Source organism: Ursus maritimus, unplaced genomic scaffold, assembly GCF_017311325.1.
Source record: "Ursus maritimus isolate PB19 unplaced genomic scaffold, ASM1731132v1 scaffold_9, whole genome shotgun sequence".
In the NCBI taxonomy this organism is placed as follows: Eukaryota; Metazoa; Chordata; class Mammalia; order Carnivora; family Ursidae; genus Ursus; species Ursus maritimus.
The window spans coordinates 70,924,256-70,950,141 of NW_024427107.1; the positions used below are offsets into that span (position 1 = coordinate 70,924,256).

Below are 25,886 nucleotides of genomic sequence, written 5' to 3' on the forward strand. Positions count from 1 at the left end.
CCAGTATGTACAAAGAAGGCATTATTATACCATTTAACTGATGAGGAAACATAGGTGTAGTAAGATAAAGTAACCTGCCTACCCATTGGACAGGAAGAGACCCTGGGGTCACCCCTGGCCTGCCCTACTCCAAAGACCTGCCCTTTAACCCCATACTGACTGTTTGGCATTTTCATTTTTACTCCTGTTTCTCTCAGTAGACCTAAGCTTTCTGAAAGTAGGAGCTGGATCTGGTGTGTATTCCAAGTTGACATCTTTTCTAAAACCTCTTTAAACTAAAAGCAATGTATGATATCTGAAAGTGTCAATGTAAGTGAAACCTAACAGCTATTAAGAATCTTTTCTTATTGAAAATAACGTAGTTTACCATTTTGATCAGGAACTTGAAGCAGTGAGACTTGTTTTTCTGTCCCTTGCTGGTCTCTTTGCTGTGATAGCAATTTGAGTGTACTATATTTGGCCTTGCATTAGTATTAGCAGAGTATTTTTAATCTTATTGGGTTGCAAGCTTTTTTCATCATTGCATTACCTAGCTTGGTACTCTGCATTATAACCACTCAATACATATTTGATTTTAATTTATTTCAGTGTATTAATATTTATCTGAAGTATTTTTATATTGGTTGTAGTAGACAGAGACATATGACTTCTGCTACTTGGCTTTTTCCTCCCTCTCCTCCCCTCTTCTTTTCCTCTGATAATAGGACCAGTGTTTGCTTTTGGATTCTAAAAAGAGTTCAGGTGTTTTGGTGTTCATTAATTTGAAAAATTTCCCAATGAACTCTTTGGAGTTTTTTTTCTTCTGTTAAAGTAGAAAACATCCTGAACAATAGATAGCATTTTATATTATCAGCACTTAGTGCCAAGTATATAGTGCTGAAATTAATTCACTATCTTTTTTATGAGTTTATAAACTCAAGGGCAGGGATCTTGTCTCTTACACTTTCTTGTATCTGTGGCATCTAGTATGGTTGTAGGCACATAATAGGTACAAATGAAATACTTGGGTGTTGACTGATTTGACCACTAGTATGTGTGGTGCCGTGGGAAGAGCTTGGGGTTACAGAATTAGACACTGGATTCTCACCCAGCCATTGCGGTTGAGTAAGTTACTTGGTCAGTTCTGCACTTCCCACTCCTGTAAAGTAATGGTAATAATAATTCACTAGTTTTCTAGGAATGTTCTTAGATATGCACAGTGCTCTGTGATCACTGAAGATGCTGTACAATTCTTAAGTCTCTCTTGTTTTTATCACTTTATCGACTCTGCTCCAGTGCAAATCTGGACTCAGTCTTCCTTGTTTTGGCCAGTGCCGGGCACTCAGTTGACATTTGGTATATGACTGCATGCATAAATGATGCGTACTTCATGAGCAAAGTGAGATCTGGTGAAGTTGTCTCTTGCATAATCTTACTCTGTGAGATAGTAGTAGAAGTCTGCTTAGATCTGAGTTCTTTTAGTTTCTAGCTCAAGCAGTCTTTCATACCATATTTTGGTTTCTAAATACATACAAATGCACACTTACACAGACACACACATAATTCCAGTTTCATAAATCATGGGGATAATTTTATAGTGGCTCCAGACCAGCATTCCTGTTATTAGTTTGCGGGACAAGAAAACTCATCATTCTCACTTACATGGTTCTTCCCAGATAGCTGATATGCTTTACCCAAGGCCATGTAGTCACTTAAGGGAAAGAATTGGAATGAACCCAGATATTCTGGATCCCAATCCCTTGCTCGTTCCAAGATACCAACAACTAAAACTATATAGAGCACCTTTGTGCATTTTTGAAATTCCTGGACTTTCCTTTGAGGTTGTTTCCTCCTCTAGTGTCGTTCCTCATATGATATGTTATGTAGAATTGTACCAGCCACGGAAGAGCAGACTGTCCTTCAAGACCATTGTGCCTGGTGCTGTGAGTGGATTGGGCCAGGCAATGGGAGGGTGGGGCTGGGGGATGCAGAAGGTGATAGGAGACAAGATTAGAAAGGAAGTAAAGGGGGTACAGATAATATATTTGCTTTATAGGGTGAATTTGGTAGGTTTTGTGTGTGTGTGAATGTGTGTATGTGTGTGTGCACACGTACACACACACACACATGCCCCTAAACAATTTGATTTGGAACTTTGGAATGATTCACTAATATATTCACTTTGACCTGGTGTCTCTGGGGAGGGGAGAGGATGTTTTTTCATTTCTCAGTCAGTAATGGAATTTGCATTTCTGTTTTCTATTAGCGCCAGTTTGCAGTTTTTCTTTTTATTTTCGATAACTCATTAATATCCAGAAACCTGAATTTCTAGGTGTTTTGCAGTATGAATAATCTTCGTACTTTGTGATTTTGTTCTTCTTTGGACAGGAGTGTGTTGCTGCTGTTCTGCTCTGCGTCCTCGCTACAAACGCCTGGTGGACAACATATTCCCTGAAGACCCCAAAGTAATTTGATCTACATCTACTGACCCTTCTCTTTGCTGACCCATCCTTCCCCTGCTGACCTCCCCAAGGTTTCCCTAATTTCATTTCTCTACTTTTACCCCTAAATCTCATCGTGTACACTAGTATTTTTATACTTATCTTTTATTTTTTTACTTTTAAATGACCCATGCTTGCTCGTCTAATTTTCAGAACCTTTTCATAGATTAACCATACATCTGGGGTGATGGACAGATGGTATTCTCTTGTCTAGATAGTTCCTATATTTAAGTAATACTTTTCAGAAATTTATGAGCTAGGGCCAGATTATTTGTGTGAAATGCTAAGAATACAACTGTGAGCACAGACATGGTTTTCTGCTCTCGCTGAGCTCACAGACAAGGAAATTGGCGATTACAGTATTGTGTGAGAGAATGCTGGGACGGAGGGATGAAGTGCAGGGCGCTCTGGAGCAGGTCGGAAGGATGCCTCGTGTGGGCCTGGAGAACAGAGGCCTTAAGGAAATGAAATCTAAGCCAAGATCTGAAGAGTAAATAGTTTGGCCACACAGTTTTCAGAAGAGAATTGAGAAGTAAAGGAATAATATTCCAGGCAGTTTGTTCTCTTTTTACTTAAATGCTTGTGAATTTTTTATAACCTTTACTTTATTATGGAAGATTACTGTTTTCAAAGCAACTGGATTTGAATGATTCTGTTTGACACTGTCCTAAGTTTTCCAAGACTCCTTTAGTCTAGTGTTAAATGGATATGAACAAAAAAATGTTAGATGGGTTTAATTGCTTTATTTTAAAATGTAGCCAGGACACCTGACTGGCTCAGTCCATAGAGCATACAACTTTTGATCTCAGGGTTATAGGTTTGAGTCCCATGTTGGGTATAGAGATTACTTAAAAATTAAAAAAAAATGTTTACCAAAAAAATAAAATATAGCCAGTTATGGAAACCTTTTGGTTATCTTAACATTTATATATTTCATGACATATGAAATATCTCATTTTTAGTCAAATTTGATTTAAACATTCAGCCATTTAGAAGAGGTTAATCTGTTACATACTATTGGCTGCCAGGTACCTGGATAATTTGTGGCAGATTAAGCCTGAAGATATGGTACCTGCCTTTAGTAGCTTTCCATCCATTGACTGACATAAAGCAACAGCATACTAAATATTAAATCCTAATACATAAGCAAAATTTTAAGTAAAACAGGTGGTAAAGTTTTTACCTTTAAAGCAGAGAGTTTTTGCTGTAGGTTGGCAATCTCTAGGAAGCATTTTCGGAGGAAATGAGATTTGCTGAGCTTTGAAGGATGTGTGCCATCTGGAAAAGTAAGATTAGTCTCTTTATTGCAAGTGAGGGGCCTCTAGAGAAAAGGCAGAGGGGTGCAAGAGAAAGCAAGAGGTACATTTGAGATTAAGAACCTTCAAATGAAGGTTTATATAGCCTCATTGGAGAGGGTAATGAGTGGTAATCATGTTGACCATGATTTCTGATTCGAAATTCCAGTCATGTCATTTAATAGACTGAATATTCACATCATTGCCCTGAGGAGTCTGGGGCATATGGTTACTGAAGATAAGGTGGAGGCCAGATTATGGAGGAATGTGAATGACAGACAAAGTTTCTCCTTTATCTACTTTAACTCCTAGGCAGTGAGGGAGTTTTGAACAGTTGTGACCATGGGAGTGATGACAGGTAGATTAGATTAGTAATGACAGGTAGAGAGAATGGTTATAGAAAGAATCTTTATTTTTGCCAGGTATTGGTTGATTGATTGCCAAGTATTTAGATAAGATTTGTTCAAATGGAGATCTGTAAAACAAGATTTAAAAAAATTTACATAAACCTTGCATACATGTGGCAATCATAACCCATTTGACCTTATTTGTTATGTTTAATTTATTGACCAACAGTAGGATCCCTGGGTTGCTCAGTCGGTTAAGCGTCTACCTTTGGCTCAGGTCGTGTTCCCAGAGTCCTGGGATGAGTCCGCATCAGGCTCCTCGCTCAGCAGGGAGCCTGCTTCTCCCTCTGCCTGCCGCTCCCCCTGCTTGTGCTTTCTCTCGATCTCTCTCTCTCTGACAAATAAATAAAATCTTAAAAAAAAAAAAAAAACCACAAAAAAACAAGCTAATAAAAAATCATGTATCAAAAATAGATCAGGCGTACTGCCCAGAGTACAGAGGTCTGTATGTTATAGTCCCTGCCTTCAAAGAGTGATCTAGGGAGGGGGACCAAACCATGTCTTAATAATTACTAGCCTTGTGATCTTGGACAGGTACCTCAGTTTCTCATCATGAAATGGAAATTATAAATAGTGCATATTTCATAAGGTTCTCGTGAGGATTAAATGAGTTAATATAATTCTTTGCTCACCCTTTCTTCCCTAGTGTCTATGACAGTGCCTGGCACATAGTTAGCACTTGATGAGTATTTGCTTAGGGAGCGAAAAACAGTATGATAAAATGTAATAGAGATAAGTACAGTGAGCTAGAGGAGCATATAGGAGGAGCCTCTTACCCAAGCTTTGAAGGGATGTTGGGAAGGGTGCATTGAAGGCTTTTTGGAGGCCACTGAGACCTGTAGGTTGAGTAGGAGTTACCCAGGTGAGCTAGAGAAGCATCCCCAGGCAGAGGTGAGTTGAGTGAGAGGAGTCATGCACAGACTATATGATTCCCTTGATGCGTGCTGCTTTTGATAATGCTGAAAGCAGAGCCGTGATTGCCTGGAGGAAGAGATGGATTGCAGAGGACATAAGGAATCTTTTGCAGATGATAGAAATGTTTGTATCTTGTTTTTTAGTGGTGGTTTCACAGATACACAACTGTCATAGTTCAAATGACATACTTAGGTATAGTTTATTGTGTGTAAATTATTCCTCAATAAAATTATTAAGGGATAAAAAAAAAATGGATGCAAGACAGTCATATTTAAGTAATGAGGTGGAGGAACCAAGAGGGAGAGGTTAAAGAACCAGGAAAGAGAGAGGCCATCCTAACTTGATGGAGCCAGATCCTGGGCTATGTGAAGCAGACAGCAAGAACATAGGCAAACTGATTTCTCCAAGACGAGTCCTCCAAAAAGAAGGCACTTTCACTTTCCATGGGGCAGGGTTTCTTCATTCAGGTTCTGTTGATCCAGTTAATTCTTTGCTTTTGGGTTATCCTGTGCATTGTGGGATGTTTATTAGCATCCCAGGCTTCTGCTGCAGGTGCCAGTCCACCCACCTCCCAGCAGTGACAATCCTAAATGTCTCCAGACATTACCCTGGGGGAATGAAGTCACCCTGGTTGAAAACCACTGTTGTAGAGGGCACTGAGAAAGCAGGGGTGTTTTCGCCAGTAAATTCTAATCTGATGACTTCCACCTTCTCTGAGGAGGAGGAGAAGAACTCATCTGATGTCAGAACGGGAAGAGAGGTGGCAAGGTAGCAAGTTTGAGGAAAACCAAGTAGGTAAAAATAATAGGGGTTGGCGATGGAGCATTGGCAAAGTAGCCAGAGAATTTGGAGGAGCCAGTTGAAAATGCAGATTTCTAAATTTTTAGTTGTAGATTCACCATTTAACATAATTTTTCTGTCTCCCTTCCCACCTCCTCTAACAATCCCAACAGCATTTAGTTACTTGGACTATGTATGACCATAACGTTTAGGCTGATAATTGATTTGTTGCCTGAGGGTGGGGAGTACCATCAGACCTGTGGCCAGTCACCTTTTAGAGGGCAGAGACAAATGAAAGTTTGCCGATCCCACACTGGGGGCCTCTTGTTGTTTTCATACATTGGTAAGCGATTCATGCAGTTCTGAATATCTTCTCATTTATTAATTAAAAGAAGGCTTTATGATGATATCAGCAACTTTTGAATCATTTTAACATGTTCACTGTTGTATATGTAAAGGAGTAAAATAGGCTTAACAACATATTGTGAAATGTTAAAATTGAAATAAATTTGTTTGAAACCTTTTCACTAAATTAACATCCCATTCCCTACATATTGCAGTTAGTTGAGCTGTTTATTTTGGAAGGTGTTAGAATAATTCATTGCTTGTGAAGGTATATTTAAATATTCTGCCTAACTGGGGGCATTTCTTTAGCTTTCTGAAAATTCTGTAGCCAGAATGGTGCATATTTACAGTAAGGAGGTTATAGCCAGAAAGTTCAGCGTAAATAATGGATTAATCACGAATCCCAAAAGGGGACATGTGAAGCAAACAACGCTTAGAAATAAAAAATAACTATGAAAATATAGATAGCCTATTTATCTTGCTGTTCTTCTTATTTTTAGGATGGCCTTGTTAAAGCAGACATGGAGAAATTGACGTTTTATGCAGTATCTGCTCCAGAGAAACTGGATCGAATTGGTTCTTACTTAGCAGAAAGGTTGAGCAGAGATGTTGTCAGACATCGTTCCGGGTAAGGAAACTAATTGCTGCTAATACTGTATCTCTGAAAATTCTCCCTAAGCTAAATCATTCTGTACATTGTTTTGTCATCGAGTCATGCAAAGATGATGTGTGGAGGATAAAACCTAATACTGTTTTACAAGGAAATGTGTATACCGTATAGATGTTTGCAGCTTTTATTACTTTTCTGATGGTCATGTTTTAAGAATAGACACATGTGAGTTAACAGAGTTGCCTTTGGCTTAAGCATCTGTTAATTTTTGGTATTTTAATATTTCTTTAACGGAAATAGTAGAAATTGACTCCCTTAGTGTATTTACCTATCCGTAGAAGAGTAAAAGAGAACATTAGGCGTAGATATTAAGGTCCAGAGAACGTAAGCATGCTGATTTGGAACTGCGCTAGCTGTCTACCTACCTGTAAATAAAGATCTGCAGTCTTACTCCATTCTTTATGCTTGAACGGTAGTAACTTGGATAGTTTGGATTATAAGTACTTTTCCATATTCATTTTATGATCTTCGTTTCTTAGAGTACTCCATTCTTCAAGTCATACTGGTTTTCTCTGCTTCCTTATTGTTACGTCTTAGAACATTTTAGCAAGTCTTAACAGTTATATAAAGTAATCTAAAGTCAATTTTAATTTTTAGTGTAAGCTTTAAAATCTAATGAATTGTAAGGTTAAATTTATGAGATGTTTCCTTATGATAGTCTGTTGTTGCTGGTGATGTTTTTTACACTCAGTATTTACAAATACAAATAGATTATATTGGAAACTTCAGCCACATTGCTTGTAGTAACTCTTTTGGGTCAGATACAAAGGTAGATGGCTAGAAGTCTGGAAAATAGAAAATGTCCATGTTTCCAAAGAAAAATATACACAAAGCTAATGTTAAGCCTTGGAAGAGTTTGGAAGGGAGGAGACAATGGGGTGTAGTACAGTACACTTTTTGTGTATACTTCAGTATGAGGGTTATTATATGATCTAAGATCATTAGTGTTTGTGAGAAGTAAGATTTCACTTAGGAACTACTAAATTTGCCTTTCTCTGTTCTGTGCATTTACATTTAATTATTCCAATGAAGATGCACCTAAGAGAATTTAGAAAGCTAGAAATGCTTTGACGTTATTTTTCTCTTACACTTAGGTATGTTTTAATTGCTATGGAGGCGTTGGACCAACTTCTTATGGCTTGCCATTCTCAAAGCATCAAGCCGTTTGTAGAAAGCTTTCTTCATATGGTAGCAAAGCTGCTAGAATCAGGGGAACCAAAGCTTCAAGTTCTTGGAACAAATTCTGTGAGTAAATCTGTTCTCTAACTTTCAGGTTAATTAGCGTCTCTAGACTTGATCTCTTCTGAGAATGTTTTTACCTGCTACAAACAAATGCTCCAGTCAGAGCATGTGGACAAACAGCGCAGATGTGGGTGATTAGAGCACCGTCTCTAGGGGTGCCTGGCTCGTTGAGTCAGCAAAGTGTGCAACTACTTGAGGTTGTGCGTTTGAGCCCCACTTGGGGTATAGATATTATTTAAAAATAAAATCTTAAAAGAAAGAACACTGTTTCTAGCTTTTTCTGTTGCTTCTTGTGAAATTTATGATACTAACCAATCCTAAGGAGCATGGGAAAATCTGTTGGCCATAAAGTAAGTTCTTCATACTCAGAGACAATAGGAGCTCCTTCTGTAGATGATCACTTGGTCTGTGTTCTTACTTGTGACTTTTAATAAGTGAAAAGAGAATAAAGTTTCTCCTTCTAAAAATTTTCCAGAACATTTAATATTTTAATGGTCATTTAAAAAATTTCTAATTTATTTCAAAGTAATATGCATTTGAAAATCAAGAAAACATGGAAGAGTAAACAAGACATCTGTAATTCCAATATCCAGAAGTAATCTTTTAATCTTTTTCTTTTTTTAATATATATTGGAAAGTGGGGAACATATTATAGGTAGACTTTTGTGTGTTTTTTTTTCCATTTACATTTTTGAGCATTTCCTGATACAAGTTAAGCTTTATTTACTTATTTATTTTTTGCAGTGGAATGTGAGTTTTAATTTTCTCTCTGGGATTCTGGAAGATTCAGTTCTTCATGATTGTACAATATCTCTGTCTTAATATTGTTGTTTGTTTTTTCACAAACTGATGCTTTCAAAAGATATACTGTTACCTGGGCTGTTTTACTTTTCACATTGTTTTTGTTTTTGTTTTATGTTCAGTTAGCCAACGTGTAGTACGTCATTATAATGTTTTTGACAGGGCACCTGGGTGGCTCAGTCAGTTAAGGCTTATTTTTATGAAAAATAGAGATTCTTGGTTTAATATTTTCTGAAACTTCACATGGTCAGTGTGTAGTATGGGAATTGTGACAATTGGAGTCAAATCCCTGCACTCTAATGCCAGTTCCACCACTTATTAACTGTCACTTGGGACAAATGATTTCACCTCTTGAATTTCAGGGTTCCTATCTGTAAACTGGGGATAATGATACATTCTTCCAGGGCCATTGGAATGATTAAATCATGTGGAAACACGTAGCACAGTGTATGGCACACAATAGGTAATGAATGTCAGTTTAATCTCAACCAGGTGTAGTATTCATGGCCCTTTTCTAGATAATATGAATCATATAAAATTGTCATTTAGAACTGAGGACTTAGCTCTGGTGGAATTAATTTAAATTGTTTTGGTATCATAATTTCATTTTCTCACATTTATTTTATCCTTATTTCAGTTTAGTTTTCAGGAACATATTGGTAAATTTGGTTGAATAATTCTTTTGGTTATAGCCTTTCAGGCCACCAGTCTGTATCCTGGTAGGGGTTTATATATATTTAAATTTGCATGTAAAGTAACAGTATGCTGCTTTAGGCTGTACAGAAGTAACACATCACTGAGTGAATGGAAAGCTAATGAGAGAAGAAAATACATAATAAGGAGCCTTAGGGCCAGGTCTGTGACACAGGCGGGGTATTTAGAACTTCCCAAATGCATAGATATTTCTTTTGTGTATCTAGAAAGGAGGTAGAATACATTTTACCATCTCAGTATTTTTCTTCTCTTTTGGGTGTATATTTCCTTCAGTTTATGTCTCCTTTCCATGTCACATATTACTCATTTGTGTGTTAAGTCATAGCTGTCGCAGAAGATTTGCTGTCTGTGATTAAGGAATAAAATTTTCTGCAGGTTTGGGCCTAAGGTTATCAGTGAAGCACAGTCAGTGTCTAGGAAATGGAGAAGAGCTTTAGAGTAAGATCTTTCCTTCTAGAGAGTGGGCTCACTCACTCAAAAGAACCTGGATAAAAGTGTTCAAGTTAATATTTATAATAGTATATTCTTGATTTTCTCAAGTTCAATTAAAAAATTCCTTTTGTATGTATGTAGCATTGATTATATTTTATAGGTTTCATTTGCTGCTTATTTGGAAAATTGTTGTTAATGTAACAAATAATGGATGAAAGTAAATGTGTTCTATACTTTCCAAAAGGCGATAACATGTTTATATTGGTTTTTTTTTTTTAGTTTGTCAAATTTGCAAATATTGAAGAAGACACACCATCCTATCACAGACGTTATGACTTTTTTGTATCTCGCTTCAGTGCCATGTGTCATTCCTGTCATAGTGATCCAGAAATACGAACAGAGTATGTATTATTTTACTCTATGATGTGGTAAGTAGGCACCATGTCCGGCATGGAGCCCAACTTGGGGCTTGAACTCACGACCCTGAGATCAAGACCTGTGCTGAGATCAAGAGTCGGATGCTTAGGGGCGCCTGGGTGGCTCAGTTGTTAAGCTTCTGCCTTCGGCTCAGGGCGTGATCCTAGAGTCCTGGGATCGAGCCCCACATCAGGCTCCTCTGCTGGGAGCCTGCTTCTTCCTCTCCCACTCCCCCTGCCTGTGTTCCCTCTCTTGCTGGCTGTCTCTCTCTTTGTTAAATAAATAAATAAAATATTAAAAAAAAAAAGTCAGATGCTTAACCGAGTGAGTCACTCAGGCTCCCCTACTCTGATTTGCAGTCATAGAGTGGTTTATTGATGAGTTCCGTGTTTTGATTACCATAATACATAATATGGTATGTTACATAATGATTACCAAAGGAAATGGGAAAATACACACTTTTTCCTGAAATATGGCTTTCTATTGCTGTTAGAAGGGCTGGCTGAAATAGCCAAACTGAGACTGGTTTCTCAACGTATAGACTAAAATTCTGGTCTTTATTGTAACCTGGAATTCCCCTTTCTGCTCCCCCTGCCCCCGTGTCAGATTCTGTTGGCCTCTCATTTCTTGTTCCTTTTGCTCTATCCGGCCACATGGTCTCTTTGCAGTTCTGAGCACACCAGGCACAGTTTCTCAAGGCCTGTGGACTAAGTGGTCTCTGCCTAGAATGATTCTCTAGATACACACAGGGCTGTTTGCCTCACTTTGTTCAGCTTTCTGCTCCCGTGTCACCTTCTCAGGGGAGTCCTCCACTGGTCACCTTTTATTTATTAAATACCAGCCTCCCATCCCATCCCCAGTTACTCTTTTATCTTCTTCTCATCTCTGTTTCTTGTTCCTCTGTGGAATATGAACTCCAGGAGGACAAAGTCCTTGTTTTGAGGACTGGTGTATCACTAGTACTTTGAATAGTGCTGAGCATATAATAGGCTCTCAGTAAGTACTTTTTAAATGAATATATACATAAATTGAATGAATGAAAGAGTATTACTGAATCATTGTCAGTCTGAGTTTATCATAACTGATTTGGGTGTTTTTAAACATTTCTTCTGGATACTCCCTAGTAATCTGGAATCAAATACTCAATCTGCAAACACAGTCTGTAGGTTGATATTTATGTGGAAATGAGAAGCTTTAAAGTTAAGAATTGAATAGGCCGGTGATGGGTATTAAGGAGGGCACACATATTACATGGTGCACTGGGTGTTATATGCAAATAATGAGTCATGGAACACTACATCAAAAACTAAGGATATACTGTATGATGACTAACATAACATAATAAAAAATTATTATAAAAAAAAGAATTGAAATCAAAATGAATCTGGTAAATAAAAAGTAGTCTGAGCTTTATGATACTACACCTAAAAAGAAAGAAACTAACCTGAATTCAGAGTTATTGGAGGCCTTTTAAAGTCAAGATTTAGCATGTTTGTAATTTTTAGTTTTCTTTTAAAATAAGGGAATGTGCAGAAATAGAACTAGCTTTTAGTGTACACGCTACAGTGTTGGTTTAATACAAAGCAAAACAAATGTAAAAAGTTATTTTAACATGGTGAAAGAAAGCTGCGAAGTGATTTACTAGTTGTTTTCAGATACAAACACACTGTCTGACACGCCATAGGTATAATTTTTCCTCAGTGTAGTATTGGCTGTTTAGAGTTATGCTGTTTCCTTTATTATGAGTATAGAGCCTTAGAAAGGTACAGGTAACTATAACTGTCTTGCTAATTTCCTCTTTTTTCCAGTCACCATTAAAATCTTTTTTTCCCTTCCTAAAGGACATTTAAAAAATGTTTTATAAAATTTGTCCCTCTTCTGGGGTGCCCGGGTGGCTCCCTTGGTTGAGTGTCCGACTCTTGATTTTGGCTCGGGTTGGGATCTCAGGGTCCTGGGATCGGCTCCATAGGGCTCTGCACTCGGCGTGGAGTCTGCTTGAGGTTCTCCCTTTCCCTCCACCCTTTTTCCGGCTTGCACGTGTGCATGCATGCAGTCGTGTGTGCTCTCTCTATTTCAAGTGAATCTTTAAAAAAAAAAAATTGTCCCTGTTCTCGCAGCTGACCTTAACTTATTAATGGGGCAAAAAGGTATAAAGAATTCCTAAAGAAAGGGATAGTTTTGTTTTTTTTTTTTTAAGATTTTGACAATTTTGTTTTCCTTTAAAATACGGTAAATACGCAGAATGTAGTATTTCTTTTGTTTAGTATTATAGGGATTAGTAAGCTATACACAGACATTTCTCAAATTTTGGTTGAAGTGAGTTTCACATATAAACCAGTGTAGGAGAGAAGTGTTTGTGATTTACATAGTATTCAGGAAAGGATACATTAAGAAGCTCAAAATTTAGGGGCGCCTGGGTGGCTCAGGCGGCTAAGTGGCCAACTCTGGATTTTGGCTCAGGTCATCATCTCAGGGTCCTGGGATTGAGCCCTGCATTGGGCTCTATGCTCAGTGGGGAGTCTGCTTGGGCAGTCTCTCTCTCCTCCCCCTCCTTCTCAAATAAATAAAAAACCTTAAAAAAAAAAGTTCAAAATTTATTACTATAAGGTGTCTTATTTTAGGTATGTACTGCCCCCTAGTGTGAAAGAGCTTGTCTTCTGAACATATTTTCATCTAACATTTTTCACTAATATTCATAAAAAGAAACTTGAAATTTTCTAAATACAAATGAAAGCCTTATGGTACTTTTTCCTAATTCTGGGTCTTTCAGAATTGTATATTTGAAATTCCAAAATGACTTTTTGTTTGAATCACCGCGAAACCAGTGAGTAAGCTAAAATGCTTTTAAGATACGGGGTTTGATTTTTTTTTTTTTCTTTTTCCTGCTTTGTTTTTAGTAAAAGTCCTTTTGGTTTTTCAGGCATATTAATACTCCTTTTTAGATTCTAACTTAGTTACTTATTTCCTTTATCTTTAGCAAAACTATATCAAATAGAATTCAGGGGGCTAGGAAATGGGGCTAAAAACTTAAGATTTTCTTAACATATTTGCCCTGCAGTAATGGTTCCCACCTGTAAAGTCATACATCATAATCTTAAGCTCTAATTTCCGGAGCAACCTTCAGTTATGATAGCAATCATCATCATCATCATAATGATTAACAATAGCAGGAGCAGCTAACACTTAATAATTGTGTGCCAATTTATTTAACATCTTATTGGCTAAACACTGTGCATGAATTAGCTCATTAACTCATTTAGATCCGTACAACATTCCTATGCTTTAGGCAAGACAAGTTCTATTTTACTGATGAAGAAACTAAAATTCCTTTAAGGTAATGGCTAGAATATATTAGGCCAGATCTAGATCTGAATTGGATGCCCGCTGTTTATCTGTAGTAGCTGTAAGATAGTTCCCCCTCTTTTGAACAAGGGCTTCTCTGTCTGCTGCCCTCCATCTAGGCTGCTGTGTCATGAGGCATCAGCCCCCCTCCTTGTGGCATCTCGTTCATGTGCTCTGTGCCACCTTGTGCTTGGTCCTCTTACCACCCAAGGAGTGACAGCAGGCATACAAAGCAGACACCATGATAGTAGTGTTAGTCTTGCCCACTCGTGGTAGCTGTACAAGAGTCTCTTAAGACTTCGTTTTAGAAAGCGACATGTATACACAGCTGTGAAATAGGCAAAATCTGTCTTTATGTTTCCTGTTCACTTTATCTGTTCAGTATCCTGTTATCCTTTTCTCCGTCTGCCATTCCTGAACGCCTGTGTTATGTCCTCATGGGTTTGTAAAGCACAGTCATCCCCTTCCCCGTATCTTTCATTCTTCAACACTTGTAACTTTCAGAGGACTGTGCGGGGTAAGCTAAATAAACCTCTGTTGGTGAATATTTCCGGTAGTAGCAAAAAAGGAAGTAAATAACAATCAAATTGGGCCAGAAAGAAGTTTTTTGGGGGCAAATGGGTGACCAGTTTAGCTCTGCTTGTGAGATTCTTCCTCCCCGGCTTTTATGTGCTATTTTCTAGTCATTTTTCTTCTCATTCTTGAACCTATAGCCTTTTTTTTTTTTTTTTTTGAGAAGAGTGAGGAAGAGCGAAGAGCTTGAGGAAGTTGTGGGTTGTGATGGGACAATAGGGCAAGAGAGGTTCTCTCCCCACATGGATAGGTTTTCAGTCACGCATATACCTGGTGTATACATATGTTAGTATACATGGGTGTGTATGTTTAAAAATGGCTGAGGTTATCTGTACTCCCATTTTGATAGTTCTCATTTGTCACAGTACCTTCATGGGAACCAGTTTAGTCTTCCATCTATGTGGACTGTGGGAAGTGAGAGCCCCTTGTGGAGAAACAGCGAAAAAGTCTGAGGAAGCACTGAGGGCTGTTCAAGAAGAGTGAAATCCTGTTTTCACTCAGCTTCTGAGACTTCTAGGCAAGAAATGGAGAGAATCTAGTTCATATTAGTTTGAATTATCATCCCGTTAGGAAAACCTAATGCTTTTGATTAAATTCTTTTTTATTGAAAAATAATACATAGACTTGATATTATTATACTTTACAGTCTCTTTAAACTTTAAATGCTGATTTTAGGAAGATGGTATCCAGAGTAAGTCTTGGGGCACCTGGCTGGCTCAGTCGGTGGAGCGTGTGACTCTTGATCTTGGGGTCGTGAGGTTGAGCCCTGCATTCTGGGGGGGTAGCGATTACATTAAAAAACTAAAGAAAACCCAAAAACATAAAGTAAATCTCTTTTGGAACTGCCATACCTCTATCTTAGATTTTTGAGATTTTAATTTCATAGACTTGTTGTTGTGTTATTTTCATTTTCTTGACTTGAGATAACAATATTTACTTGGCATCCATTCTCTTAGCTAAACAGGCAGACTTGATTAAGTAACCTTTTTCATGACTCCGTTTTTTCTTTTTTATAGAATCCGAATTGCTGGAATCAGGGGTATTCAAGGAGTGGTTCGCAAAACAGTTAATGATGAACTTCGGGCTACCATTTGGGAACCCCAGCATATGGATAAAATTGTTCCGTCCCTGTTGTTCAACATGCAAAAGACAGAAGAGGTTGACAGGTAGGGAATAAAGATACTAGGGTTGAGGGTGTGTTACTTTTGTATATGTGTACGTGTGCTTGCTTGCCAGCTTAAGCAAGTTTTATCCTTAGTATTGTATAAATGGTGGTCTCATAAACTTGAGTGAGTTTAAATATGTGCCCTTTCTGAAAAAATTATTCATCTTTAGGCTTAGTAGACAGCGGATCCTTACTCATACATTTAAGGTTTTATTTCTTTGAGAATAAATTTACTCTTGCTGCTTGTTACTGAGCATCCAAATTGCTGTTTGAATTAATACTAAAAGTTGCAAGTGTGAGAAACAAATTACAGCTAAACATCTGTTATTCTTTAGAGATCCAGGATGCTTTTTCTTAGGCGGTTAGAACTAACCAAAATAATAATGATAATAATTGCTATTCAGTTTTTTAAACGAAAGGTTAAACTCTATTCGTTTCTTATTCTTAGATATTTTGGGAGTAAAGGAAAACATTTTAACATTTCTGTGGAGTCACGTCTGTTCTGTTAGCTGTTAGAACTGGTGTTGGAGTTCTTGTGTGTGGCTTTCTTCATTTCCCTTTTTGCTCCCAGTCGCGCAGGTCCTCCTCCTTCCCCTTCTGCCTCCGACAAAGAAGAGAATCCCGCTGTGCTGGCCGAGAACTGCTTCAGAGAACTGCTGGGTCGAGCGACTTTTGGGAACATGAATAATGCTGTTAGACCAGTTTTTGCGTAAGGAGTTGGTATTTTCCTGGTTATTTGTGACTGTGCTGTATTGATTCTGTGTTCATTTACTTACAGAGGACGCTTTTTGCTGGCATGAGTGTGTTATTAGTGGAAAGTGTAGCACTGTGGGAAGAGTATAGGAGTGAGTCTGACATCCTGTGTTTGAGCACTGTTCAGCCACTGCACCAGCTCTTTCCCCTGAAAAATGAAGTACAGTCATGTGCTTGATACCCATCATGTACCGCGAATTTCTCCTCCCAGACTTTGAAATGCTTATGCACAGCAAAATACTAAACAGTGTCTGAGTGTGATATATCTCATTTTAGTAAGTTCTGTGGTCATTTCCTCCTAGTCCCTGGCTTCTGTTTCTTGGCTTGCTCTCTCCTGTGGCCGGACTGCCTCGGTGCGTGTTCACTTGTCTGAATCCCACCTTACATCTGTGACTGGTCAGAGCAGGGGTATTGACTGTCTCGTTGGTACATCTGGTCTCCTCCCAGGGCAAATACGTTTGTGAACTTTGAGTTTCTCCACGGAGATATTATCTCTTAAGCCTTGTTGTCAAACTTTTGTGTTCTAACTCAATCGATTATCAGGTAATAGATCTACTGTATAATATTCTGTGTAATTTCTGGCCCTTTTTGCTAGTTTTTGTTAATCATTTGCTCATCCTTTTCCCTTCGCTACTGTAATAATGTCTTTATAGCACATATAAAGTAGTCTAACATCCCAGAATTCTTTATTTAAGGCAACATTTGGGTTCAAAGTTGAGCTTTAGTTAATAAGAGTCTATAAGCCACAAAATTATATTAAAAATCAGAGAATCATTAGGTTTACAAAGGGATCCGTGATTTCCCCCCACGTCCCCCCCCGGCAAAAAAAAAAAAAAAAGAAATCTGTTTAATGACTCTGTGGGCTTACAGAAATGCTAGTAAGGAAATAAAATTATGTCACATATAACTAAAGGCAGATTTATTGTTCAGTGTCCAAACCTATTGATTTAATATCTCAGAATTCCAGTTTTTATCTTAATACTCTGATTAACTGGGAGGTAATCTGTAAGGCCTTAAAAATCTAGAGAGCGATCCTAAAAGAAAGAAGCTACTAAATTAACTCTACTTGAGTTGGGTAGCCTGAAGTGGACTATGTTTTTTACTGTGTAGAACTTAATGGACTTAAATCTTGATCATGTGTTAGTTAATTAAGTTGTTAATTAAATATTTAGTTATATGTTAGCCATTTAGTGAGCTAATTAAATATTAAATGCCCTCTCTAAGTATGATACCAGGTATTTTGGAGAATATATATATGAATAAAACTCTCCTAGTCCTTGTCAAACTTTCGATGGATAATTGACATTCATGATAATTATAATACAGTATATAGGTTATGAAAAAAGGCCAAGAGTTCTATAGCAGTTCAGAACAAAGCATTCAAGTCAAATTTGGGATATTGGGGTGATCTTTTTTGATACTTAGTGGGTAAGTAGATTTTAACTGGTTGAGGTGCATGAGCAGAGGCAGAGAAGTGTGGACTTTGAGAAGCAGAGATTAGTTGACACCGTTGGCTGGAGTGTCAAGAGTTAAAGCGTTGGTGTAAGATAAGAGAAAGGTAGTTCAAGCCACACCATAGAGATCTTCCAGTTTTATATTTATGTCTGTAAGGAATTGGTGATCTTATCTCAAAGGTGTGAAATTGTCAGAACTGCCCTTTGCCAGAAAGTTAATCAGATGAGCTCTGAGGATGGGATTGAGCCAGGACCACTATGTTAGGAGGTTACTATGATAAAATTCTTGACAAGAAGGTGCAGGAACCAGAAGTAATCGGTACCATGCTTGAGGAGGTAAATAAAGTTCAGTTTTCTGCCTCTTCAGCAGAGTGGATTTTGAACTTTGTAGAATAGTGGTACATTTTAAGATCAGGGAATTTTACAGCTTCTTTTAGTGCTGAACAACTTATTTTAGGAAGTTTTGCTTTAGTTTAAACCTGCGGTTTTCGTTGTTCTTTTTTTTTTTTTTTTTTTTTTAGGAAAAACATTACTATTCCTTTATGTGCTATTCTTAAATACTGAAAAATATATCCTGTTGTATTCCCTGTTTATTAAAATTGTGATACTCAGAATTTCTATTAAATCATTTATTTTCTTTACTAGATCAAATAATGATTGAAATAAAAAACCTACGTTAGTGTCGAACTAAAGCAAGTAATTTCCAGGGCAATTTTTCCTACTTAAGAGCTACTTTTTGTAGTCATTCATTAACCAGAAATAAAATGCTTTTGTTAGGAGATGAATCCTTCTTAACCACCGAAAGACTTCAGTGAGGTACTCATTTTGCAAAGTATGCTACAGTGTTTTCATTTTTACTTTTACCTTAAAAAATTACTGAATATGTCACTGAAAATACTATTCTTACTGCCTACTATTTTATATACCATAAAAAGTTAATTTAGCACTGAAAGAAAAAATTACTAGCATGAAGGCAAATATGATATTAATAATATATTTCCTATGTAAAATAGTTTTGCCTTTTCTTTCTACTTTCTTTTCTTCCCTCTCTTTTTTTTTTTCCTCCATGCTGGGTATGGAGCCTACGTGAGGCCTGAACTCACAACCCTGAGGTTAAGACCTGAGTTGAGATCAAGAGTTGGATGCTTAACCGACCATGCCAGCCAGGTGCCCCTATAGCAATTTTTATATGCAGAGATTTTTAACTCTTAAATAGTTGAAGGTATTTCTTTTTAGATTATTAGGATTAGGATCGTCTGTTTCATGTTTTACAAATTATGGTTCTGATTTTTTTAACCATAATATGTTCAGCTCAAGATTTTAATTTTTGAGAAATTTAATAGATTAGGATTAAAGTACCATACAGATGTAGCTTAGTAAGGTATGTTAACTCAATTATCACAATTCCTTTTTGAATGTCTTAAACCTAGAAAATTAAGTCTCACTTTTTAGAGCAGACATAATATCAGTGTTCATTGAATACTTGGGCAAAAATTTGGGGTGCTAGTGTAGCAGGGAAACAGAGATAAAGATTGAGATTAAAGTTGACTTTGTACATGGTCAGACACTGTGCTTGGTGATTTTGCTAGCTTTATCTCATTTAATCTGCACAGTACAGTTACCTGTAGGGGGAAGGTATTGTCACTCCTGTTTTACAAATGAAAGGCTATGGCCCATAGCTCTAAACTTTGAAGTTCTTTGCGCTGATTGATTCTGGACCTGTAAAGATTTCATAAGAAAAGTTTTATACCTAATTTATTCGTCAACATTTATAAAATCCTGTTGAAATTGAAATTTGACAGTTGGAGACAAAATTAGACATTTGGATGTAGAATGTCAACAGCTGTGATAAAAGATAAAAGCTCATCATGTTTCTTAAAATTTTCCAGCAGAGTCACCAGAGAACTGGAATGTTTGACCTTTGGTTGTCTAGAAGTAGCTTAAAGTAAGAAACTGGAAGTTTCTTTGAAATCACATGTCTTATTTTATAAATTATTGAAAATTTTGCATGTCATTATGTAGTGTCTCCATGATTTTTACATATATAAAAATAAGGCATTTTCTTTTTTCTCAAAGTCTGAGTGAAATTGTTTTTCTATTGAAAGGAATAGCAACGTGAAAAAATTTTTTTAAGATTTTATTTATTTGTCAGAGAGAGAGAGAGAGCATAAGCAGGGGGAGTGGCAGGCAGAGGGAGAAGCAGGCTTTCTGCTGAGCAAGGAGCCCAATGTGGGACTTGATCCCAGGACCCTGGGATCATGACCTGAACTGAAGGCGGATGCTTAAGGGGTGAAGATTTTATACTTCATCGGACCCGTTAGTCTGACTGTGCTTATAGTTCTCCCACTAGCATCCATACCATAGAATTAGAATAATTTTTGTTCGAACTGAATGTGTGTTGTGCCAGTTCTTGTTTTAGAAGTGATTAATTTTTTTTCTACTTTCAGAGATCTCACCCAGTTGAGTTTGTAGCTCTGCTTTTTCTTCCTTGTTGTGCATCAGTGACCTCTCAAAGTGAAACTCCCCACCTGTTTTGCAAAGATAGTAGGAGTAGCGAATTGTATATATAAGTCCAGGGTAGTGGTTTTCAGAAGTTAATGGTACTTACAAATCTCGGGATGTGTAAGATCTTTGGCCCCATGGTTCTTGAACTGGGGCACAGTAGAGAGCCCTGAAATCTGCTTGTTGTTGTTTTTAACCAAATCCCAAGGTGATTTTGATGCATGTCGTCTGAGAGACATGATTTGAGAATCAGTGGTCCTATATTTGGAAATTCTTTTCCTCTCCCTTTCCCCTTACTACTAAATCTAGAAAAAATAATATCTAGCTGTTGCCTGGTTCCATTGCAGTCTGACTGCTACTCATGCTACTGGGTTGGAGCTCTTCTTACAAAGGTAACAGTACACTGGACCTATAACATTGCTTTGCTTTCTCCCCCCCAGTGGCAGCAGTGATGTGTTACTTCTTGTCCTAGACAGCCTAAAGCAACACTGTGCATTTGGTTACAAATTTAAATACATATAAACACCTGGCAGGATGTAGACTGGCTTGAAAGGCTATAACCAAAAGAATTTTTCAACCAAATTTACCAATTCTTTCCTGAAAGCTAAACTAAAATAAGGACAGAATAAATGTGAGAAGATGAAATTATTATACCAAAACAATTTAAATTAATTCTGTCAGAGCTAAGTCATTGGTTTTAAATGATAATTTTAAATGATTCGTATTATCTAGAAAAGGGCCACAAATACTGACATTCATTACCTGTTCTGTGCCATATACTGTGCTAGGTGTTTTCACATGAGTTCTTGTTTAATCATTCCAGTAGCCCTGTAAGGAATGTGTCATTATCCCCAGTTTATAGATAGGAACACTGAAATTCAGGAGGTGAAATCATTTGTCCGAAGTGACAGTTACTAAGTGGCATTCAAGTGCAGGGGTTTGACCCCAATTTTCAAGATTCCCATACCATTTTACCACTGAGCATGATGTTTGCTGAGGTTTATTTTATTTATTTATTTATTTTTTTTTTAAGATTTTATTTATTCGACAGAGATAGAGACAGCCAGCGAGAGAGGGAACACAAGCAGGGGGAGTGGGAGAGGAAGAAGCAGGCTCATAGCAGAGGAGCCTGATGTGGGGCTTGATCCCATAATGCCGGGATCACGCCCTGAGCCGAAGGCAGACGCTTAACCGCTGTGCCACCCAGGCGCCCCATGAGGTTTATTTTTTAAATAGAAAACTTGATTTAAGAAAATTCTCTTTTCTGGTTTGCTGTCAGTTTTTAAAATCACAAGCTTTTTTTTGCATAATTTTTCTGCTTTGAGTGGTTCTCAGGAAATGTAACATTCATTTTTATGTAAAATTTAAAGTTTAACATTTTTTTGGTGTAAAGTTTAATATTTTCTTTTTCTTCTTTAGGAATACAAGGTTAAATTCTTTTGTCTTAATGTCTACTTTCAGCTAGTATGTTTTTCAGTTTCACAAATTAGGTATTATTATGTTATTCAGTCAGTGTTTGTATGTATTTTAACTCTTACATTATTCAATTCTGTTACTCAGCTTTCCTTTTTGCCTTTCTGTTCTTTATTCTGGAATCATTTTTTTTTCCCTTCTTTCTGAAGTGCTCCAGAAATTGCTTTATCGCATGTCTTTATTTTATCCACATTGAAAGTTTTGCTTGGTACATAATACTAAACTGAATTAATAGATCAGTACTCTGAGGGTGTTAACTCTGTTCTTTTCTGTCTTCTGGTGTTGCTCTTGGTGACTTACCTGTGAATCTAGTTCTGTTTCCTTTAGAGGTGAGCTCTTGTTCCTCTCGGACTCCTGTTAACCTTCTCTTTATCTTGATGGGATTCCTAAACCTGAGGATTAGGGTTTTGGTCTTGGGTTGGTTGTTTTGAACTAGAAAAATCTTCAGTCATTGGCTCCTCCAGTCAGTCACATTCGATCTTTGTTCTTCTGAAATCCTGGCTAAAGGTGTTTTAGGTCTTCTCCCTTTTTACTTCGTGGCTCTTAAGCTGTCTACACATTGTTCATTCCTTTGTTTCTCTGTGCTACATTCTAGGATACAATTTTACATATTGTTAAGGGTTCTAAAGGAAGAAAGTGGAATAAAAAAAGGAATTCTTAAAGTAATTTTTTTGTTAATTACAGGCATTTAGACCATCACAAACTATGGGATCCCAATGAATTTGCAGTTCACTGCTTTAAAATTATAATGTATTCCATTCAGGTAAGGATTGGTTAAGTATTTATCCTATTTATATAAGTAATTTTGGTTCTGTATTGATAAACATGTCATCAGAGATATAGAGCACTGAAGATACACAACATGTTCTTAATTTTGTTTTTTGTCTCATTTTTATTTACCACTTATTTTCTTATTTGCCAAGATGAAAAGATAGTTAATAAAAAGAAGTAAAAGATTTCATGATGCTGCTGCTTATTGTTCATTTATTTGAATATTTTTATTGTGTATTTAAATTTCACTGATGAACTGGTATTGGAATTGAAATCAGAATATAGCTGATAATAACTAGCATTTACTGAGTTTTTATTATGTAATCATACATGCATTGACTCCCCTAGCCTATCATAAAACCTTGTGATGAGACAGTCTTATCTCCTGCACCTTGGTTCTCCTCGGAACCTGAACAGACCCAGGTAGCTCTTAATTCAAGTGGGATTTTTAAGTCTGTCTTTTTTTTTTTTTTTTTTTACACAGTCTACATTCTTTTATTCCCCAAAAAGTCATCGTTAATTCAAAGGAGATAAGGTAGAGTAAGAAAGCAACATGGCTTTTACATAGGTCATACTAGATTCACATCCTAGATGTGCTGTTTACTGGTTGTGTGAACTTGGAAAAATTATTCAGTCCCTCTGAGTTCTGGTTTTCTCATTTCTGAAAACAAAACTTTAATGCGTGCATTGAATGGTTCATTTATATTTTAAAATAGGACTACCAGCTTTTCAAGTGCCAGCCGTACTATGTACTGTGCACATAATCTATTTGCTTGCTTGCTTTTAATTCTCCTCATTTTATAGAGTAGATATTGTTATTCTTCTTTTGCAGATCAGAAAACTGATCTTTCGGGGGGGTCAGGTACCTCACTGAAGGGCAAAAAGGTAGAAAGTGAAGTCAGGATTCAAATTCTGTCCATTCTGTTCCACAAGTTTTGGGGGAAATAAACCAGTAAGTTAAAGTTAGCGTACCATAATGTGGGTTTTCAGTAAGTAGTAGTAATTATAAAGCCGGTTTGGATGTGGTAGGATTATATAAAAAAATTATTTTTCTACTTTTATTGAGTTGTAATTGACATATGACACTATGTAGGTTTAAGGTGTACGATGTAACGATTGGATATATTGTAAAATGATTTCTGTAGTACTTTACTCAAGATCCATCGCCTCACATAGTTACAGGTTTTTTTTTTCCTTCTTAGGAGAACTTTTAAGATCTTTTCATTTAATTTTAATTAAGTAGGTAAGAAGTTGATCTGGCAGTCTGTGGGCATAATTAAGGCTGTTCTGGTCTTTTGTAGCCTTGTATTTCTTCATTTGCCTTCCTCATTCAGATTTTGGTACTAAATGAAATTGTTTTTTGCACAAAGTAAGTTAATAAAGTAAATAAAGTCAAAGAAACTTAAGGAATCAATAAATACTTGATTAAATATGAAGAATCTGCTGGTCCACAGCATTTCATATGTTTTATGAAGTCCATTGATCAGAAGTTAAATGGTAGTACCCAGTAGAATGGGAATTTCTGTTTAATAAGACTATCCTGATACAAGTAAAACTTCTGATAAATTTGTTTTAATTGCTGTTTACCATAAAATTGTTTATGGGACTTATTCCAAAGTAACATATTTTCCTCTCTCCGCAAAACATTAGCTAGCCTGACCAGTATTTATATCACTAAGGGATTACATAGACATAGTTTCAGATAGTTTCAAATATAATAAGGGCATTTGTGGTAAAGAGAAAATATTTAAAGCTTATCTTTTGCGCTAAAATGATTTGTTGAGTGTAATAAGGTGTTGTATTTAAGAGCTGTGCTCTGAGGTTGGGCTAGGATTCACAGCTAGGTCCTCCCTTAGAGTCTGTGCGTGACTTTGGGCAAGTTCTTTAAAAACCTGCCTCATTTGCACTGCGAAGCTCACAGTGTGATTGAGTTAGGCTACTTCCTGGAACTGTTGGTGTGGATAAAATGTGATAATACATATACAGAGCGTAGAACAGTGCCTGGCATCTGCTTCCGAATCAAATGTTTTTTGTTGTCATTTTTGTTATGTTCAATTCTGTAGTAATATATTATCCCAGGAGTCACCAATTAAAGAGTGAGTAATAATGGCTAGATTGAGCACATTTCCTGTGCTAGACACAAGTTTAGGTTCTTCACACAGACGAACTCATTCAAGTGCCATAACAATCCTACAAAATAACTGTTTATATTTTCTAAATATTGTAGATGAGGAAAACTGAGGTACAGAAAGGTTAAGTAGTCCTCTCTTAAGCTGTGCACTGTTAAGCTATTAAATGATGGAGCCCGAATTTGAATTTGGGCAAATCTGACTCCAGGGCTTACAGATGTATTTAACCACTCTATTATGTTGCTTCTTAAAGCTACACATCCATTACTATTGCTTTAAAATTCAGTGTGAGGGTGAGTTTTACCATAGGTACGTGATAGCTTAGCGTACCTGTGTCAGAAACTCTGTATAAAGTATAATTAACATCATTGCAGTTTTGTTCCTATCACTCTGTGCACTTTTCATCCATGAGTGCTGTAAATATCATAATCTGTTTATTTTTGAACATTTGTCCTGTTATCAAATTATAAGAATATATAAATGTTCTTTGAAATTATAGAGAAGTGTGAAGGGAATAAAAACTTCTCATGAATCCTGGCCACTGTCAATATTTAGGTGTATATAATTCTAGTCCTATATATTGTTTTAAAAAACAGATTAAATTTTATTAATCATAGTTTTTGCAACTTGCTTTTTTCATCCCAGGATATTATAAATATTTTCAAGTATCCCTATTTAGTCTTTAAAAGCATGGTTTTTAAGGGCTACATATTGTTCTGTAACAGGAGTATCAGTCTCCTATAGTTGGATGTTTAAGTGACACATGGTTTTCCATTCTTAAGAATCCAGCCCATATGCATACAACTGTTCGTACATCTTTGTGTACTGTTTTGCTTCTTTTAGGCTCAGTATTCTCACCATGTAATTCAGGAAATCCTTGGACACCTTGATGCTCGTAAAAAAGATTCTCCACGGGTTCGAGCAGGTATCATCCAGGTTCTGTTGGAGGCTGTTGCCATTGCTGCTAAAGGTTCCATAGGTGAGTGTAAGCAAAAAACAAAACAAAACTCAAAAAAATTAATGCATTAATCTGTTCTAGAATTTTTCTCAGTAGATACAGCAGTGTATGGAAAATTCTTTAAAAATACTTTAATGTTTTTAAATGTGCTACAGTTTCTCTTGGAATTTCTCAGGCTTCATTAGTATACACTTAAGCATTTTCCACTATATCAGAATTCCCCTTCCTCCTTTTTTCTAATGAAGATTTTTGGATGGAGGAGGAAGAT

The 25,886-nt window shown here is 36.8% G+C and overlaps 1 protein-coding gene across 4 annotated transcripts in view; it reads left to right on the plus strand.

The window, feature by feature from the left end:
* The window catches only part of EFR3A (EFR3 homolog A), a 106,181-nt gene that overhangs the window by 33,948 nt on the left and 46,347 nt on the right, over positions 1-25,886 (plus strand). For 2 of the 4 annotated variants that reach the window (XM_040625708.1, XM_040625707.1), the window contains 8 exons: positions 2,368-2,444; positions 6,723-6,850; positions 7,987-8,137; positions 10,361-10,482; positions 15,430-15,579; positions 16,150-16,287; positions 22,445-22,523; positions 25,504-25,639. In XM_040625708.1, coding sequence (XP_040481642.1) covers positions 6,744-6,850; positions 7,987-8,137; positions 10,361-10,482; positions 15,430-15,579; positions 16,150-16,287; positions 22,445-22,523; positions 25,504-25,639 — 883 coding nt within the window. In that variant the 5' untranslated portion in view covers positions 2,368-2,444; positions 6,723-6,743. Of the gene's footprint in view, positions 1-2,367; positions 2,513-6,722; positions 6,851-7,986; positions 8,138-10,360; positions 10,483-15,429; positions 15,580-16,149; positions 16,288-22,444; positions 22,524-25,503; positions 25,640-25,886 lie in introns of those variants that run through there. The other 2 variants (XM_040625709.1, XM_040625710.1) reach the window with 2 other exon arrangements.